The 18946-nt window shown below is 42.9% G+C and overlaps 1 protein-coding gene across 1 annotated transcript in view; it reads left to right on the top strand.

Annotated features, from left to right (window-relative positions):
- Nucleotides 1-2235: 2235 nt before the first annotated feature.
- Nucleotides 2236-18946, top strand: part of LOC123253835 (glutamate receptor 3-like) — a 29519-nt gene continuing 12808 nt past the window's right edge. Inside the window, exon 1 of the mRNA XM_044682953.1 lies at nucleotides 2236-2378. Within this exon, the coding sequence (XP_044538888.1) occupies nucleotides 2272-2378 (107 nt within the window). The 5' untranslated portion in view covers nucleotides 2236-2271. The remainder of the gene's footprint in view (nucleotides 2379-18946) is intronic.

Raw genomic sequence — 18946 nt, forward strand, 5'->3', positions numbered from 1 at the left:
TATATATATATACTGGCCTTACTGGCTACCGTCATGATGAGCCTCTCCACACTGAACTAGGTTCGGAGTCACCAGCCACCCTGTAAACATTCCCCGTGCTCTTGGTGTAGGTTATAGGATTGGAACCTCACTACAACCTGCTGTGGATATGTGCATCTGCCTTAGCCCAGCCCTTTCTCCCTATACCCCACTGCTGCTAATGTAGCAAAAGCTAGAGGCCCAGATTGGAAAGCTTTCTGAAGCTTAGCTACTGGTTTCAGAAGCTTTAGCAGTGAGGATAACAGGCCTTAAAAGCACATTGATAAGCTGCAGGGTGGCCCGAGGATGGTGATGGGTCCTGAGGTCATGCTATAAAAGAATCAATTGAAGGAATGGGAGAAGACAAAAAAGGAGACTTTGGAGAGATATGAGAGCTCTCTTCCAGGACTTTCACGTGAAAGAGGGATTAACCTTGCTCTCCTCAGCCCCAGAGAACAGAACCAGGCGCAATGGCTGCACACAGACAGAGAGATTAACTTGAAACATTGAAGGATGTCAAAACAATTAGAATTGTTTGAATGTGTCTGAAGCCACTCTCCCCTTGCTCCAAGTCCAGCATTCTTTCCACTATAGCAGAATCCCAGACCCTGAGAGTTAGAAGGGATCCCAATGATCATCCACTCTGACCCCTAGGCTCCCCTGCCTCCTCCAAGGAAGTTGGGACTCAGGTGAAATCATTTGGCCAAAGTTTCATGATGAAGAAGAGGCAGAGGTTTGCTTAAAGCCAAGTTTCCTCCCTTGCCTCCAGCGCTTCATCTTCTAGGGGTGCCCAGTCACCACCATCATGCCCCAGCACAACATGGCACCTCTTCTTTCACACAGATCTCCATCACAGAGCAAAAACCTTCATTTAGTCAAAGTCACGGCCCCCAATGCCAGCATCCAGCCACCCATTCATTATTCAACAAACATGTATTAAGCACCCACTGTGCAAAAGGCTTTGTGCTCAATCCAGGGTTTACAAAGATAGGAAAAAAGAGAGTTTGCACTCAGACACTGTAATCCACTTGCTGAATCCTGTTTGGCAATAAGGACCAGGCACTGGCAACGCCATAGATTCTACGGTTCTCTGGAAACTGACTCTCTGTAGCCAGCAGTTCTGTCCTTTTTTGTCTTGTTAATCTATCCTATTCCACTATGTGGCTTTAAGTGCTCCTCCAGACACGATAGACACAATGAGCATGGCCAGAGACAGAAAGACAGCAGCGCCAGAACATTGTCCAATTTGGGTAGAATGCCAAGCACAGAAATAGGGGTTGGAGTCAGATGGGAGGGGGCCTCAAATGCCAGGGTCATGAGTTGATGCTTGATTCAACAGGGAGTTAGAAGCACCAAGTTTAAAGGGTCTCCTCTCCTTGATAGGCTGGCCCCAACAGTTCATAATTCCTCCAAAAGGACACAGGTAGGAACCAGTCTCCCTGAGACTAGCATGTGCTAGACACAGAACTAACAATACTCGCTGACATAAATACTCCAAGATGTAGCACTAGAAGACATCCTGCAGGCAATTTAGCCTAACTCCCTCATTTAACAGAAGGGTAAACTGAGACCCATAGAAGTTAAGTGGCATGCCTAGGGTCACACACAGAATCATAGATCTCAAATTGGAAAGGACCTCAGAAGTCATTTAGTCCAACCCTCTCATTTTATTAGAAGAGGAAATTGAGGCCCAGGAAAGGAAAGCAAGGTGCCCAAGATAACATCTGGGGTAAGTGTCAGATGCAGGATTTGGCCCTGGGTACTCTGACTCCAAAGCATATCTAGCCAGATGAAGAGAAGACTGAGGGCAGGGAGATGTGCTCACTATCTTGTAATGTTGAAAGGGCTCATCAGGAAGAAAATTCAGATTTTTTTCTGCATAAGTAACTCTAGAAAGGAGGGCCAGGACCAATGGGGGAAAGTTATCAGGAGGCAGATTCTGACCTTTTAGATGGAAGAGCTCCCAACAAAGTTGTCCTCAAACAAGAAGTGTTCAAACTGAAGCCATAGGGCCCAGAGAATACATGGGGTGAGAGGTTGAGCGACATGACCCCTGCAGTCTATCTGAACCATGAGAATATGATTCTAAGTATCCATCTCTCTTCTCTGCAGCGCTCCAAAATAGCCGTCTACGAGAAAATGTGGTCGTACATGAAATCAGCCGAACCCTCGGTGTTTACCAAAACCACTGCTGACGGTGTGGCCAGAGTGCGGAAGTCCAAAGGAAAGTTCGCCTTCCTGCTGGAGTCAACCATGAACGAGTACATTGAGCAGAGAAAGCCGTGTGATACCATGAAAGTTGGTGGAAATCTGGATTCCAAAGGCTATGGTGTGGCAACCCCTAAAGGCTCAACATTAAGGTGGGTGGAATAATATAACAATATCCATGTTGTTATAGTATTCCACCTACCCTGATGTACTTTGTTGTCATTTTCTTTCTTGTGGATTTTGAGGTAACTTAACAGTTTAAAAATCTACACTATTCCATGGAGTTAAATAAGACGGTAAATGATGGTTTCATCTATTTAATGCATCCTTTTTTTTTTCAATGTTCTCTCTGTGTTGTCCTCTCTGACTGTTTGTTGCTGTTTTAATTTTACAGTTCAACGGCTTTTTCAATTTAAATGGTAAAAGCCAAGTTATGGTGCCATGTGTGACGAATGTTAATTGCATGGATGTGGCAGTCTAGTTCCTTTTTTTCTCAAAGACGATTTCCCCATCCCGCACACTTCGGTTTTGAGCAAACGTTATCCTACATGCCACCTTCCAATATTTAACCCTGTATTTGCTGGACAGACATTTTTCTAGCTCCCCGTTCTGTGCAATTTCGCAATTTGTCCTCTTGTGCTCCTTATTTATACGTTAACGATTTCCTAAGCATTTGTGCATTTTCTTACAAGTTATGTTTTATCGTTTCAAGAAATGCTGTTAACCTGGCAGTATTAAAACTGAATGAGCAAGGCCTCTTGGACAAATTGAAAAACAAATGGTGGTACGACAAAGGAGAGTGCGGCAGCGGGGGCGGTGACTCCAAGGTCAGCCTCAATGTCACCACAACCGGGTACCCTTAGTGACGAGTAATCGGCAAGACTGTTATCTTACTGTTGAGGAGAGAGTATGGCAAGATGCACCTAAAAGTCCGGTGGCTTTTGGACCCGGACAGTGCTTGTGGCGCTGCTATCGATTTTGATCTAACTGGGTCCCTTCTTAAACTGCCAGACAGAGGTTCCCCAAACACATTGGCTTCCTCCCCACTTCCCTCCTCTCCCCACCTCCATTAGGACTGAGTCGCTTAGGCTGGTAAGAGTCCAGAGATTGCCCCCAGAGGCAATCCCTGTCCACCTTTGCTAAGTGGTAATAGCCATGAAAACAACCCTGGACTTTTATGTGACTGCTCACAGGCTTTCTCTCCCAGGACGCCCTGCTACTAGAGCTTGGTTGGTTGGCTGACCCATCAGGGCTGACTGTTGTGAAGATGAACATGAAGTGATAACAGATTGCTCTCTATTTGTCCTGGCCAATTGAAGACAACCCCCATTTAACTTGACAGCAAAAACAATGGGCTCTGCTTCAAGTTAAGTGGGGGGGAAGAGTTTCTCTTCAGTGGGTCACCCCTGGTTTGGACCATATGAAGCCTTTTGCAGATTTCAGCAGGGATGTTGCATAACTTGGTTACTGTATGTGGTATCGCTTCCTAATCTGTGCTCTCCATGGACCCGTTCCTGGCTCAGGTAGGTGCCATCCAGGCAGTGATGAGAAGTACCGTCTTCCTTGACACTCCTCTGGCTCAGTAACTCTCATCAGGGCTAGTGGGAATAGCGATCAACTGCACAACAAGGGATAGGGGCAAGCTCAGAAGCCACGGGACCAGATGACCCTCCGGTGGAAAAGAGTGCTAGGTAAGTAGGAGTGAAAATCTCAACTTGGGCCCCCACTGTGGCCTGAGCTGTGAGACTCCAATACGTTACGGAAGACAGCTTTTGTCTAACTAAAATATTGCAGCTACACTAAGGTGTATGATATATCCGCCATACAAGCTTCAAGATATCTTTTCATGGCACGCAGTCCATCAAGGCATTAGCTATAATTTTTATGGTAAGGCCTCAATTAACCAGAAATCAGCAAGTCCTCCAGTCAACTAGAATTGTTCTCCATGGGATCCATTGAGATGAGACAAGCAAATTATGCAGAAAAAGAAAATTACATACCAAAGATTTTGTTTGGAGAAAGATCACTTTCCAAGCTCAGCCCAACTCTTCTTCTCCATCTCTGGTGCTGGGCACAGATTACTGAAGAATGAAGAATGGCCCTGAGGCTCTAGTCTAGCCAATCCTCAGTTAGAAGAGATTCCATCTTAGTCACTAGATTGACTTTAGTAAGGAATCAAAGTTACAGAAAATTTCCAGTGGCTAAAAGAAAGTTTGTCCATTGTTAATGCTCAGACAACCAGAAAATTCTATTCACTGTAAACTAGCAAATTCCCAAAGTATTCTGGTTAATCAAGGTATTACCATGTGAGCTAAAGCAATGACTCCATCTTTACCCCAGTATGCGTGGAAGGCATTGGAAGCTGTAGCCCTGTCTCAGCTATGGCTCACCTCTTGCCTGAAGTAACCAAATACCTGTTTGCTGCTCTTCTTCTCCTGAAACTAACAGGACCCAGGGGCCCTTGTTACATCATTCATGTGAACTGCCAAGCAGAACTCTGGGTACCAACAGACCAAGTCAGTGGCTCTCATGAATGCCTCACTCATGCTCAACATGGGATATTTTGGTGCCAGATGACACCAAAACATGTGGATGAGAAGACAGAAACTCAGGCCATTCATTCAAAATGTTTTGTCTACAAGGTCCAAATGTTCAAATCTCAGATCATCAGGGAACTTGGATATCCCCTCTAGCTCAATTCCCACATTTTATAGAATGGAGAAATAGAGGGAATGGGACTTGATCAAAGCCATATGGTCAGTAAGTGGCTAAGCCGGGAGTAGAACCCAGTGGTCCTGCTCTTTCCCCCATTGAGATTCCCAGCATCCAACTGTTTGACAAGAAGTAGACAAAACATCCAAATGGCGAGCTTTTCTCTTATAATCCAAATGTGTTGACATAATGAAGATCGAGTTGGACTTTGGACCAGCTGTGATTAGAACACTCAAACTTTTTACCACAGACAGGGCTCAGGTTTCTTTCAGAAGTCACTTTATTACCATTAGTCCTCTAGGGGCCTCTGGGTGATCAAGCCTTGACCATGCAGCTAATGACTCTTTAAAGTCCCCATTTTCTCCTACTGGGTCCTAAAAGTTTCCTCCATCCCTGAACTCATAACACTCCTTGCTCAGCATCTTGGATCAGTTAGTCTTCCTCATCATGTGGACCGTCTCACATCTGGACTACTCAGGGCCTGTCTATGGATTATCCTCCATCTGCTTGCCTTCTTCCTCTTTCTATTTCCCACCTGCTGTAGTCTGGCATATCAGAGGGGAGGCAAGGGAAGGGCGAGTCAATGAAAAAGTCCATTTTGCCCCTTCACTAGCCATTGACATTTTAAAAAATAAATAATGGAGGAGGCTGGGGTTTCCACTGGAGCCCCTGATTCAGAATTCGTGAAAAGTCAGACAAGGACGAGGCCCAAATTTATCTCTGTGCTATCTGGGCCCAAAAGGATTTGATATGGAAATTGAATGTCAAGGAGGTGGTAAAGGAAAAGTATCCTTAAGATAAGAATCTCTTTTCATGAATTTTAGCAACAACCCTTATATCAAGATTTCTCAACCTTTTCGTTGCCCCTAGACCTCTCCAGCTATCTTGGCAAAGCCAATGGTCCCCTTCTCAGAATTAAGTACAGAAGATAAAATACATAGGAGTGTGAAGGAAGCCAGTTATAGTGAAATAAACATGTAATTTTTCCCATCCAATTTCATGGACCCCAAGTTAAAAAGCCTTCTAAATAAAAAATAAGTATACTAGTAGCGGATCTATTCCTTAAAGCAGATCCCCTAAGTCAGTACCATCAAATTCAAATAGAAACAGGGGCTGCTGAATCTTACATAAGGATCCCTGGGAGCCATGTACCAGCTTAGTTCTAAAATGTAATATTACCTAGATTTTATTGTATTTTTATTTATTCTCTTAAATATTTCCCCATTATATTTTAAACTGATTCAGACCACACTTTGGAGTGTTGCAGTCCATGTGTTTGACACTCCTGCCCTGAAAATCTTTTACCACGAAGCATTTTGTTAATTATTTAGGGATCTGATCTGTGATTTCAGGGGTGCAGGAAATTCCCAGTGAGGAAACTCTCTCTGCCAATGCAGATTGGCACCTTCTCTACAATTTAAAACTTTAGAAGGTTGCCTACTGTCCCAAGAGGTTAAATGGGCTTATCCAAGGTCACATAGCCAATGTATGTCAGAAAAGGGACTTGAGGCCACCTCTCCCAACTCTGAGAGCTGGCCAGCCCCACTGTCCACTGTCCTCCAGCATGCTATCAACCTGTTTGAGTGGCAGTACATATTTCGAATTCCAGACTAGAATGTTTTCAAAGTGAAAAGAATCTTAGAAGACAGAATGGCAGAGACAGAGGTGCCTTACAACAGAGAATATAGAATTTTAGATCTGGAAGGGGCTTAAAACATGGGAAATAGTCTTTTATTCTTGCAAGGAAGCAGGAAAAGATCTATTCAGAAATGCAAGTGTTATGAAAATGAAAGATACCAATAAAAACAATTTAAAGAGTCTAGAATTTAGAAGATCAAAGTTCAGAGCAATCTTAGAACAGAGAATTTCAGAACAGAAGAGGACTTTCAGGATCATCCAGGCCAACTCAACTCATTTTACAGCTGAGGAAAATGAAGTCCACCTTTTTGTCACAAAAGTCAATAATTCTGTATAAGCTAAAATTATTTGAAGTCTGCACTTCCTTCAGCCCATTTTACAGTTACCATAATCAATAATCAAAAAACCCAGAAGAGTACAATCCTTCAACCTAGATAATGTGAGACCCACAGAGGGTAGTGAGTTAGAAGGTCACAAAGCTGGTACAGTAGAAGCCTCTGCTCACCTCCACAGTCACCACTTACAAAGCCACCTCGGAAGACCATGTCTCTTGAGTACCTATCCAATAAGGAATAAGAATGGGACTGAACACAGTCTGCACCCATGCTCCTAGGCTACTGGAGCGCTAACCCCATTCCATCCTTGGGGCTTTGTGTCACAGAATGGCAACACCTCTCTCCGTAAGACTTGGAACTTTTCACAGCATTTTCACATCTAAGAATTCTAGAATGAGAAAGTAGGGAGTGATGCATAAGTTACTGCTCAACTCTAACTCTCTCTCTCTTTTCTCTTCTCTCTCTCTCACTCTCTCTCTCTCACACACACACTCTCTCTCTTTTTCTCTCTCTCTTTCTCTTTCCTTGGACCTGGGTTTACATCCCAGCTCTTCTACTTACCATCTGCAGGGCGTTGGACAAGTCACTTCTCCTCTGAAACAAACATCACATTGATTACCTTTAAAAACAGGTTTAAACTTTAAAAAGGGAAGCAGAGCTGATTGGACAGTTGATAACTGAGGTATTTAGACATTTCAATACTTGTCAAACCTACACACTCATGTGACTTCACTGAAATTCTGTCCAGGGCTCTGGGAGGCAGCAATGACGTCAGTTCAATTTCCAATTCTACCATTAAACTCTTGGTAAGACCTGGAGCTGGTCATGCCCATGATCTCCATCTTATTTTCCTCCTCTGTAAAATGGAAGGCTTGTTAGAGTAGACTAAAGAGTCTCTAGGGTTACTTCTAGTTCTGGCATTCTAGGATTCTACTTAGGAATATACCACACAATCTCTGAGCCCTACAATGAAGTGAGAACTTTATTGTTCTTGGGTGGTGGGATAAGACAGCTTACCCAATTAATGCTCCCTCAAAAAAAACTTTGACTTGCTGGAGGGAAAGCTAATCAGATTTATAGAGGCAGACGGGTAGTGCAGTAGGTAGAGCACTGGACCTGGCATCAGGAAGACCTGAGTTCAAATTCAGACTGAGACATTTACTAGCTGTGTTACTACTGGTAAGAAATGTACCCTTTGTTTAACTCAGTTTCCTCATACGTTAAATGAGGATAATAATACTAACACTTACCTCACAGGATTGTAGTGAGGATCCAATGAGATAATATTTATAAAATGCTTTGCAAACCTTTAAGCACTATATAAGTGCTAGCTATTATTATAAAGTATCATAGGGAAAATGCCAGCTGAGTACCTTCAAATTCATAAAGTAGGAGCATAACTAGGCTAACTCAAATGTTGTCTGGTCCTTCCCAGGGGCACTTTAATGAATTCATGAGGAAGTTTGGTAATGAAGCCATCCATTTGTCATATATATATATATACTTGCTTCCAAAGTTCTCAAGGGTGTTTGAAAACCATTTTTTCCTTATGGAAGTCTAAGTTTTCCTCCTCCTACCCCACCTCCAGTCTTGTACTTATCATGCATTTCCTTATCAAATTCTTTCTTCATAGATCTTCAGCAAAGCCTACCTGAATTAACATAGATTCCAGCTAAGAAGAGTCTAAATTGATGAGATCAGTCTGGTTCTCCCATGTGCATGATTGACTTACAACATATCTTACTGGTTCTTCCATGTCTATCTCCAGTTCCTCCTTCCCATGCCACCTTCTCTTAAACCCTTCTCTTCCATACCCAGAATTCTTTGACATTCTTGGGCCTGGGGTGATGGTTCTGAATCCACAGTTGCCTTTTCTCTGCACCAAGATGGACCTTTATGTGGCAGGAGTCACCCAAAAGGTAGACTCTTTGGATCCTCAGGGTTGAGATGGAGCCAATGCCTCTATAATAACCTGGTTGTCTATGTATATGGAAGAGAATCCTTACGGAGTGATGAGCCCTTCCTCAGGTCTTAGTTGCAACTCCTGGGAATGCCTAAGACTCTGGTTTGGGACGAAGGAATGGGGTGAGTATGTTTATGCCATTCATTGGTTCTTGTGTATCCATGGTGGCCTCTGGGAAGTTTGAAGAAGCAGCTTGTTTCCAATTGAAAGTGCTCTTTGGTCTTATGATGACCAGAGAATGATGAGCCCAGTGCTTCCTCTCAGGCCTCTGCTTTTAGCAGGGGATCAACAGGCCTTGAGGACTCAACCAGTCCAGTGGAGGCCAAAACATTGGATGTTTCTAGGTATTTTAAGAATTGGGCGGGTTTTTGTTAAATACCACCTAAAAGAAATGGGATCCAGCATTTCTAAGCAAATATCTACCTAGTCTGGTCTCAACGAATCATTTCACAATGTCATTAATATACTAACAAATCAATCATTTGGGGATGTCCTTCAATATCTCAAACCCCATTATGATGTCTTTCAGTTGATTGCCCAGGGCCTGAATTGTTCCTGTAAACTAACTGTCTTCCATAACATTGTACTATCTACTGTCATGTGGTTTGGGAGCCAGAGACAAGCGTATCAGCCTGGAACTCAGAAAGCCAATGTTCTAGTCTCACAGTGTGGCCGAGAGGTTGGAACTGGATGATCTCTAATGTCTATGAGCCTGTTGGGCCATTGGATGTGGGGGCATGACCATATTTTAGAACAATGCCATAGAAGTTGACCGTGTGGTCTTGTGATTATTAGCGTAATGACCTGGAATGTATCCTTTCCATCCTCTTTCCAGTATGACTTTAAGACTTAGAAAAGTGTGTTTTAGGCTGGAGAAATCTGATTTTCAATACCTGAGTACGGAAATTTCAGCATCAGAGAAGAAGCACTGAGACCAGGGTGGGACCATACAGGTGCCAGAAAGAAAAGGAAGGAAAGGTAGATGCCCATCTGGCTGCAAATTGAGATGTGGCCTAAGTGCATCATGGCCCTTTCTATAACACCAAAGCCTCTTTCCTTCATTTTCTTTAACTTGATGGGCACACTTTCATAGAGTCTCAAAGGTAGAAGAGGACTCAGAAGGCAAATCAACCAATCAGTACCTGAAACAGGGACCTTCTCCACAACACACACAATAAAGAGACATTCAGCCTCTGCCTGAAGACATCTGGCAAAGGAGAACTAACTACCCTCCCCAGGGGAGCCCACTCCATTGGCAAATGCCTCTGGTTGTTAAGCTGAAACTGCACCGCATCATCTATCCTCATCCTGCTCTGTAGGGCCAAGTGAAAGAAAGCAAATAGCATGTCTCTTCCCCCAAGTCTTCTCTTCTTTAGGTTAAACATCGGGGGTCCCTTTAGCCAGTGATATGCCAGGGTTTCTGAGGGTAGAAAGCAAGAGGAAGGTACAGGATTTTAGGCAAATGGAAATAAGGACAAACTGCTGATTACAATTCCCTGTACAGGGCTTCAAAATTTCCAAAGCCTTTCACAAGTGTGAAAGTGGTTACTATTTAATCATCAGGCATCCTTTAAGAATCTGCTGTGTGTTAGGCACTATGTGTGCACTGAGGATACAATGGCCACCCCAAGAGAGCTTGCATTCTAGCAGGGGAAGCAACATGGACATTGTGTGCTCTCTAGATCCAGAGATGGAGAGGATCTCAGAGAAGAGATGTGAACCCATATCCTCCAGCACCACTTTTCACTAGGCCACACTGTCTCCCTGCATAATTTGCCTCTCAAAACGACCACAGATGAGGTCGTGTAAAAGGGGAAACTAGATATTTAAGGTATGGTTGCCAGAAATCGGATTAACTCGATTTCAAATTATAATAGACCCAAGTCAGGATGACTTTTATGGAAGTTTATTTACAATTAGGAAGGTTGGAGGTATGGAAATAGAGAGAGAGAGAAACTCTGGCCCAGACCATAGGTCCGGACCGGATAAAAATTTAGAAGTCCCAGCAAAGGAGCACAGAAGTTAATTAAACAAGGCGTCTAGCCACAAGGCCTTTTACAATTAGAGAGGCAAGAGAGGCCTCCTTGAGGGTAGAGCCTCCAGAAACGCCAAGGGAGGAGAAAGGAAGTCAGCCTAACTTACCCATGTGACAGTTCAGAGGGAAGCAGTCTGAGGTCTCGCCAGAGATCCTTCTACGCCAAGTTCAAAGCGCCAACTGCCTCCACAGGAAGTTACCATCATATTTAAAAGACAGCAGCTTTTGTCACTTCCTGTTTCCACCTTCAATTTCAAGTGGACAAATGGAAGCTTCAACACTGTTTTGGACTGCCCAAAGCGCAGTCCCTTGTTCTTGATTTGTTACTTATTGTCACGTGTGGGTAACGAATCTTCCCCTCCCCACTTAATTCTAAGTTGGATGGGGTGACATTATTTCTGATGGCTAGAGTCTAACAATGAATGAGGATGAGCTAATTCCATTTACACAGTCGGCCACCATTTTCTGAGACCTCAGTTTCCCCATCTGTAAAAGGGAGTTGTTGTAAGGATCAAACAAGATAATATCTCTGAGCATGCTTTGAAAAATTAAGCATACTAAACAAATGTCAAAGATTAATTGTAATTAATAAGAAAGGATGTTCACTTAAGTCCATTCTTATGGGGGAGGAGTGCTGCAGTGGTTAGAGCAAGGGTCTTACAATCAAGAACACTTATCTTCCTGAGTATAAATCCAACTTCAAATATTTACTAGATATCTATGGATATCTACATAGCTATGATCCTGGGCAAGTCACTTTATCCTATTTGCCTCCATTTCCTCCTCTGTAAAATGAGCTAGAGAAGGAACCACTCCAGTATCTTTGCCAAGAAAACCTCAAATAGTGTCACCAAGAGTTGTACACAACTGAAAAAATGACTGAACAACAACACACTATGCTTCCTAAAACCAATTCCACCCCAGTTTTATGTTTCTGTCCTCAGAAAATAATAAGAATATATCTTATTTTCTACATGGCTTCAAGATCCACAAAAGTCTTTCCTTCCCTTGATCCTTTAACCTAGTCCCAACCTCTGGCCCATGCAGTGCCCTAGACAACTCTCTAAGACCAGAATTTGCAGAAAAAAGTGCCAATCCAAAATTGGTAGGGGGAGTTTACTCCATCTGGAGTTCCCTATGCCAGTGAAATCACAGGTCCAGTCCCTATCTTGATAACCCTAGCTAGGAAAATGTTACCCTTCCAGCCTTGAGATAATGCTGGTGTCTGAGTTCATTGGAACAAAGTCCTGGCTAGAGGTCCAGATAACCTCAAAAGAACTAGAATTCTGGACTTTTTGTGAAAATGTCTTTCTTCTGTCTTCCTAGGCTTTGGCCTTTCCCTCTACTATAAAGATAGAGTAGTGAGGCAGTAGGATACAGTGGGAGTTTAGGATCAGGGCACCTGGATTCAGATCCTGCCTGTGTGACTTTGGGTGAGTCATTTAACCTTAGGACTTGGTTTCTTCCTCCATAAAATAAAGAGTTTGGTCCAGATGGCCTTTTCCTATTTGAATAGATATAGGAAAAAATGCTATAAAAGATTCAAGCTAAAGCATAGATGCTCCTGTTGCAAAGACCACTTTCAGGTGGGTCATCTAAACCAAAGAAAAGACTCTCTGGTGGCTCTCCTAAACATGTAAAATGTCACCAGAAAGGAACTTGATTGGAAGCTCCTTGAGGACAGGGACTGTCTTTCTTTTTGTATTAATATCCCTGGTGCTTGCCACTCTACCTAGCATATAGTAGGTATGTAAGAAATATTTATTTATAGAATAATATAAAATAATATAATTAGCAGGATAAATCTACAAGGATAAAAAGCCTCCTCAAATGTATTCCAAAACCAGATCAAGACATCCTTTGGACCGTAATCAACTGTTGTTTACATATTCAAATGAAGATGATGAAAATAAAGATGAGGATGAAGGTGAGCATGATGGGCCTTCTATTTAAGGCTAATGGTCATAGACATATAAATAAATATAGAAAAAGAAAGAGGAAGAAAGGGAAAGAAGCAGAGTCATAACTAGGGCGGATGACTGGGACTTTGCCCCAGGCTACTGACTTTAGACAATACAGACAGCATAGCAACTAGTTAACGATAGTAATTAGATAAAACAGGAAGCTACAAGATGGTAGACCCGAGTGATCTTCTCTCTAATGCCTCCTATTCCTATTTCTCCAGAAAGTACACTCCCCAGTAATGCTCATGCCCCAGGATCTCTATCTTCCTCCCATGGGGGGGGGGCAACCTCAACCCCCACCCCACCCTCAGTTTCCCTTGGGTACAGTTTATGATATTTAGGCCAAATGTGAAACTTCCTCTGCACCTAGGGCCACACTCTAAGAACCAAGTGTATCCTTCTCACAAGCATATCTAAAATGCCCTCCATGTTTGGAAAGGTCCAATTGAAATTGGGATAACAGCCATTAATAGCATCAGAAGCCAGGGTAGCAGGTTCAATTCACTGGACCAGTGGCTCACAAGACATGGAACACAGGCCCTGTAGGTCTTGGAGGCATTTCAGGTCAGTTGCTCCCCATCTCCCCCACCAAAGTACATGTGATTTGTTGGGGATTATTGTGGGGGTCAGAGGGGAAGGAATGCAGGGCTAGATGGGTTCAAGTCCTACCTCAAATGCCTGAAATAAATTGTGTAAACCTGAGAAACCCCTCTATGTCTCAAGTTCCTCATCTCTCAAATGATGGTATCAGCCCATATGGCCTCTGAGTGCCCTTCCAGCTCCACGTCTATGGATCTTGCCATGTCACCCCCTTAAAGAGGATTTTGCCAGACCAGAGGCAATATGGAAGAAGGGTATTCACAGGAGTAAATGGGGACACATTGAGTGTGAGATCTTCACCTCTGAACTGAGGTGGCTGGGGACTCCTGCTCATGAGGAGACTGGGCCAGAATCCCCATCAGGTTTACTCCACTGATCTCAATGCAGTTTTCAACCTAGAGGATAAATAAATATCCAAGGCCCCCAGCTCACCACTGAATCTTGAGACCCTTTCACCATCAATGCCACTAGACTCACAGACCTGCCTGAGTTTGTAAGCTGTCTAGCTGTGGGCTTCAGGTGCAAGTATAATCAAGAGGTGAGGACAGCATCTCCCACCAGTTCTCCCCTTCTACCCTCATATTTGTACATTAATAACTAATATTTTTATTGTGCTTTAAAATTTGCAAAGCATTTTATTCTTGCTATCTCATTTGATCCTCATAAGAACCCTGGGAGGTAGATGCTATTATCATCCCCATTTTACAGAAAAAGAGGGCAGAGATTAAATGACTTGTCCAGGTTCTCGTGGCTAGTAAATATCCAAGGCTGCATTTGGATTCAGATCTTCCTGACTCCAGGACCTACTCTATCCATTGAACCACCTAGTTGCCCACAAGTATGGAAATAAGCAAATGAAAATCCTTTCTTATTAATTACAATTAATTTTGACATTAGTATGTTTGACTTTTCAAAGTGTGTTCATAGATATTATCTTCTTTGATCATCATAACAGCCCCCTTTTTCAGATGGGGGAAGTGAGGTCTCAGGAAATGGTGGCCGACCTCATCCAAGGTTGTTTTGAGAAGCAGATTATGCAGGGAGACAGTGTAGCCCAGTGGAAAGTGATTCCCATCCCTTCTCTGAGATCCTAGTATATTAGCCAACTGGAATGACGGTGTTATAATGAGAGTATAACTTGCTTGAGCTACATCTGGTAGAAAGGAAAATGTTTTCCAAGCTCCTTGTGCCCTCCGGCCCTTGATATTGTCACAGCACTGCCAGTTGCATGTATGACATGTTTTCATTAAGCTGAGTTTGTCTGCATTTGAAAATTTGCTAGTAGAAGAGAACCATCCAGGGTTAGTATAGAACTGTTCTGGGCAAGAAGGAATCGCTAACCATTAGGACCTCATAGCCTAGGGTCCTGCTTGCAGAAATCCCCAGAGATATTCCAGCTCACATTTCAATAGCACTTGAAGTAATTCAAGAATAACTGAGATCAAGAAAGGTCCTTAGTAGGATTTGGGTCCCTGAGCCACACTTAGGAAGAAGCTGGGGATCTGGGGAGACAGAAGGGAGGAGGGAGTACATTCAGGGAATGGGGGACCTCTCATGCCAGGGTATAGGAGGCAAGATCTAGATATATACACACGGGAACAGCTAGTAGGCCAGTTTGTCATAAATTTGAAGAGTACATGGAGGGAAGAAATGTTAAATAAGATGGAAAAGGTAGGTGGGAGTCAGTTAGGATCCCAGTTGGTTAGATGGAAGTTGAAAAAAATGCAAAACCACGCCTTAGCAAGCTTCCCAACAATCAGTGCTTGGCAAGCCTTGGGAGGCAAAAGCTAGATGACCATGTGACAGATTGGCTGTTGATTGTCAAATATTTCTAGAAATGGAATTCTTTTTCATCTATCAGCTAGACTAGATGCTTGCCAAGGTCCCAGGCAGCTTGGAGATTCTTGGATTCAGAGATCTCACATCCTGTTTTGGCAGAACCAATCAATGACATTAGGTAGAGGGTGTTTGTTTGTATTGGGGAGGGGAGGACAGTGTCAGGGAGCAGGACCAGTTTGACTAAAGTAGAATGGGGACATGTAGAGGAAGCGTGAGAGAGAGAAGGATGGAAAGGTAATTTAGAGCAATTTTCTGAAAGACCTTGAATGCCAAAGTGGGCAGTTTGGACTTCATCTTCTAGGCTATAGGTCCATTGAAGGTTATTTAGCAGATGGATGCCATGATGGAAGCATTATCTTATGAAGAATAATCTGACAGTGGCATTGAGAATGGATTTGAGAGAGAAAAGGCTGAGAGATCAGATAGGAGGCTAATGCCATAGGTTAGAGTGCGGTAACAAGAAATAATTTGTTGGTCAATTGTTTTGGTTGTGGCCCAGTCTTTGGGAGCCCATATGGGATTTTCTTGGAAAAGATACTGGAGTGGTTTGTCATTTCCTTCTTCAAGCAGAGGTTTAAGTGACTTGCCCCGGCTTACTTCTAGTAAGTATCTGAGGGCAGATTTTTTTAAACATTTATTAATAATCATTTATAACATGGTTACATGATTCATGCTCCTACTTTCCCCTTCACCCCCCGCATTCCCCCCACCCATGGCCGACGCACATTTCCACTGGTTTTGTCATGTGTCCTTGATCAAGATCTATTTCCAAATTGTTGGTGGTTGCATTGGTGTGGTAATTTCGAGTCCACATCCCCAATCATGTCCACCCCGACCCATACGTTCAAGCAGTTGCTTTTCTTATATGTTTCCTCTCCTGCAGTCCTTCCTCTGAATGTGGGTAGTTTTCTTTACCATAAATCCCTCTGAGGGCAGATTTTAACTCAGGTCTTCCTGAATCCAGGCCTAGCACTCTATCCAGTGGGCTCTCTAGCTACAAAGAATACCATTTCACATTTATATAGCACTTTAAGATTTGCAATTACTTTACATATAGGCTATCCCAAAACCTCTCATGCTTAAACCTGAATAAAAACTTTTGGTACACCCCATAAGTTATCTTATTTGATCTTCACAGCAACCCTGTGAGGTAGATGTTTTTATTATCCCCATTTTACAAATGAGGAAACTGAGGCTAAAAGGAGTCATACAGCTAGTAAGAGTCTGAGGCATGATACAAACTCAGATCTTCCTGACCACAGGCCCAGCTCTCTACCATCTAGCCTTCAGCCCATGAGAAAACCCAACTAAGGTGGTGTCAGATGGAATGGAAAGGAAAGAACAAGAGATATATTGAAGACAGACTTCATTGGACTTCATGACTGGTTGGATATGAAGTGTCATAGAGAGGGGGAACCCAAATGTATCTGACACCTGGGTTTCAAGCTCAGATGACTAATGCCACTAATAGAAACAGAGAAGTTGGGGGTGGGAGCAGGGTTAGGCTGGTTTTGAGAGGAAGATGAGGAGTTTGCTTCTAGGCATGCAGAGTTTGAGATGCCAGCATAGCGTTCTGAGGAAACTGACTATCTGGCAGTTGATAATGGAGGAATGAAGGAGGGAGAGAGAGAGGGAGAGAAGGAGAGAGGAAGAGAGAGAGAGAGAGAGAGAGAGAGAGAGAGAGAGAGAGAGAGAGAGTGCCCGCCTGTGGCAGACTCTAGCTCTCCTGGTAGTTCCAATAAAAAGGAACCATTCAGTCCACAAGCATTTATTAAGCCCTAATTACGGGTCAGCCACCAGGCTAGCACTGGAGATACAAAGCAAAGGGACTGAGGGGAAGAGCTGGGAGCCAGGAAGGGATCACTATGGTGCTAACTTGCCCAATCAGTTGGCTTTCCTTGGTAAAGATGACTGACATTTGAATCTTTCTGCTATTTCCTCCTTTGTCAAATCAGGAGGGTCAATAGAGGCAACAGAGTATATTAAAAGAACAATGGGAAAGTACTATTTGTCACATGAGGTGACTCTTCAGAAGGGGAAGGGATACATAGGATACATGGTGATATAAGAATCAGAAAATAGATGATAGATAGATAGATAGATAGATAGATAGATAGATAGATAGATAGATAAGCAATGGATTTGGAGGCAGAGGACCAAGGTGAAAATCTCACCTGTCATTTATTAATTGTTTGATCTTGACCAAATGACTTCACCTCCACTGGCCTCAGTTTCTTCCTCTATAAAATGAAGGGGGAAGGATAGACTAGATGTCCTCTGAGATCCATTCCAATTCTAGACCTATGGCATTGGGCAAGTCATTTTACCTCTCTGGGACTCCTTTTCCTCCTCTGGAAAATGAAGGAGTTGGACTGAATGACCTCTGAGATCCCTTCCAACTCTAGAGCTTAGAACCTCTGATTGTTTGAGGCCCAGATAGTCTGCAAAGGCATTGTTTCATCCCAGATTATGCCAAGTGTGATGTGATCTACTTTGTACAGCTAAAAGACCAGTTTGGGGGAAAGGATAAAGCTAAAAAAGGATTATCCTGTAGGACAAGAACCCACTGAAGCTCATTTACAAATACCACAGGTGCCACTTAGTTGTTCCAGATTGATCTATGATTCCGAAAACTTTAGGAACCCAATTAAGCTTAGCAGGACAGATGAGCAGGGCCAGGACAAACTGCAAGGAAAGCTGGGGCTAGTTTTCAACTCTCACAAATGTTTTCTCATATTAATATAGCAAATAACAAATATTTATTGAATTGAATTATTCTTCTGTAATTCAATGGATCTATATGGGTAAATGTCCTGCCTCTGTTGTATCATCCGTGACTTCTCATGCTGGTCTGTGTTCTCTAATAGATCCTCCCACAGAGGGTCCACTCAACATGTTGGAGAAATACCTCTAGGCTAGGCCTTTTTATATTTCACAAATACTGGTTATCACTTGCTCTCAATAAAAGACCATCCACTCTCATTTTACTATCAGATTTTTCCTGAATAATAGCCCTTATGGCATTTCTTCTGCAGGGATCATTGCTAGAAATGTACTACAGCCTATTTGTGCCCATCATGCACCTCTCCATTGCTCTTTGGATCACTCACAACTTTGATTCTTTGGAGATTAATGTGGTAGTTTAAGATTCATAACCACAGAGCATCACTAGAACAGTTATATTTTAAAAAAAAAAAGATCAGTTTTCATGCCAGTGAGCAGAGAGATGATTAAAAACAGTGCTCCATTCTCCAAATGCAGTCCTACTCACCCCCTTCTTCCATTCAGTCCTGAAACCAACTTGTCCATCTATATTCCTGGACATAGGCATTGGTGGTCTTATTCAAAGGACTAGTTATCCAAACATATGTTGTGGTCTGTACAATGGGTGATTTTCATTCATTTAATTTCCTCTGTTTGAATCATTAGTCTGATCCCTTCAAAGCAGTCATGGATCTCATTGAGGAGGCTCCACAATGTTCAGGGGTTTGATGCAACCAGCACAATATAACCCCTGAATAATAGCATCTAGAAAATGGTACTGTCTGAAACCCTTCTTCCATGTGGGCCACCATAACAATGGCAGACACCTTTGGTGTTTTATGCCTTGTTTGATATTAATGAGAGAGTTGTT

Source organism: Gracilinanus agilis, chromosome X (genome assembly GCF_016433145.1).
Source record: "Gracilinanus agilis isolate LMUSP501 chromosome X, AgileGrace, whole genome shotgun sequence".
In the NCBI taxonomy this organism is placed as follows: Eukaryota; Metazoa; Chordata; class Mammalia; order Didelphimorphia; family Didelphidae; genus Gracilinanus; species Gracilinanus agilis.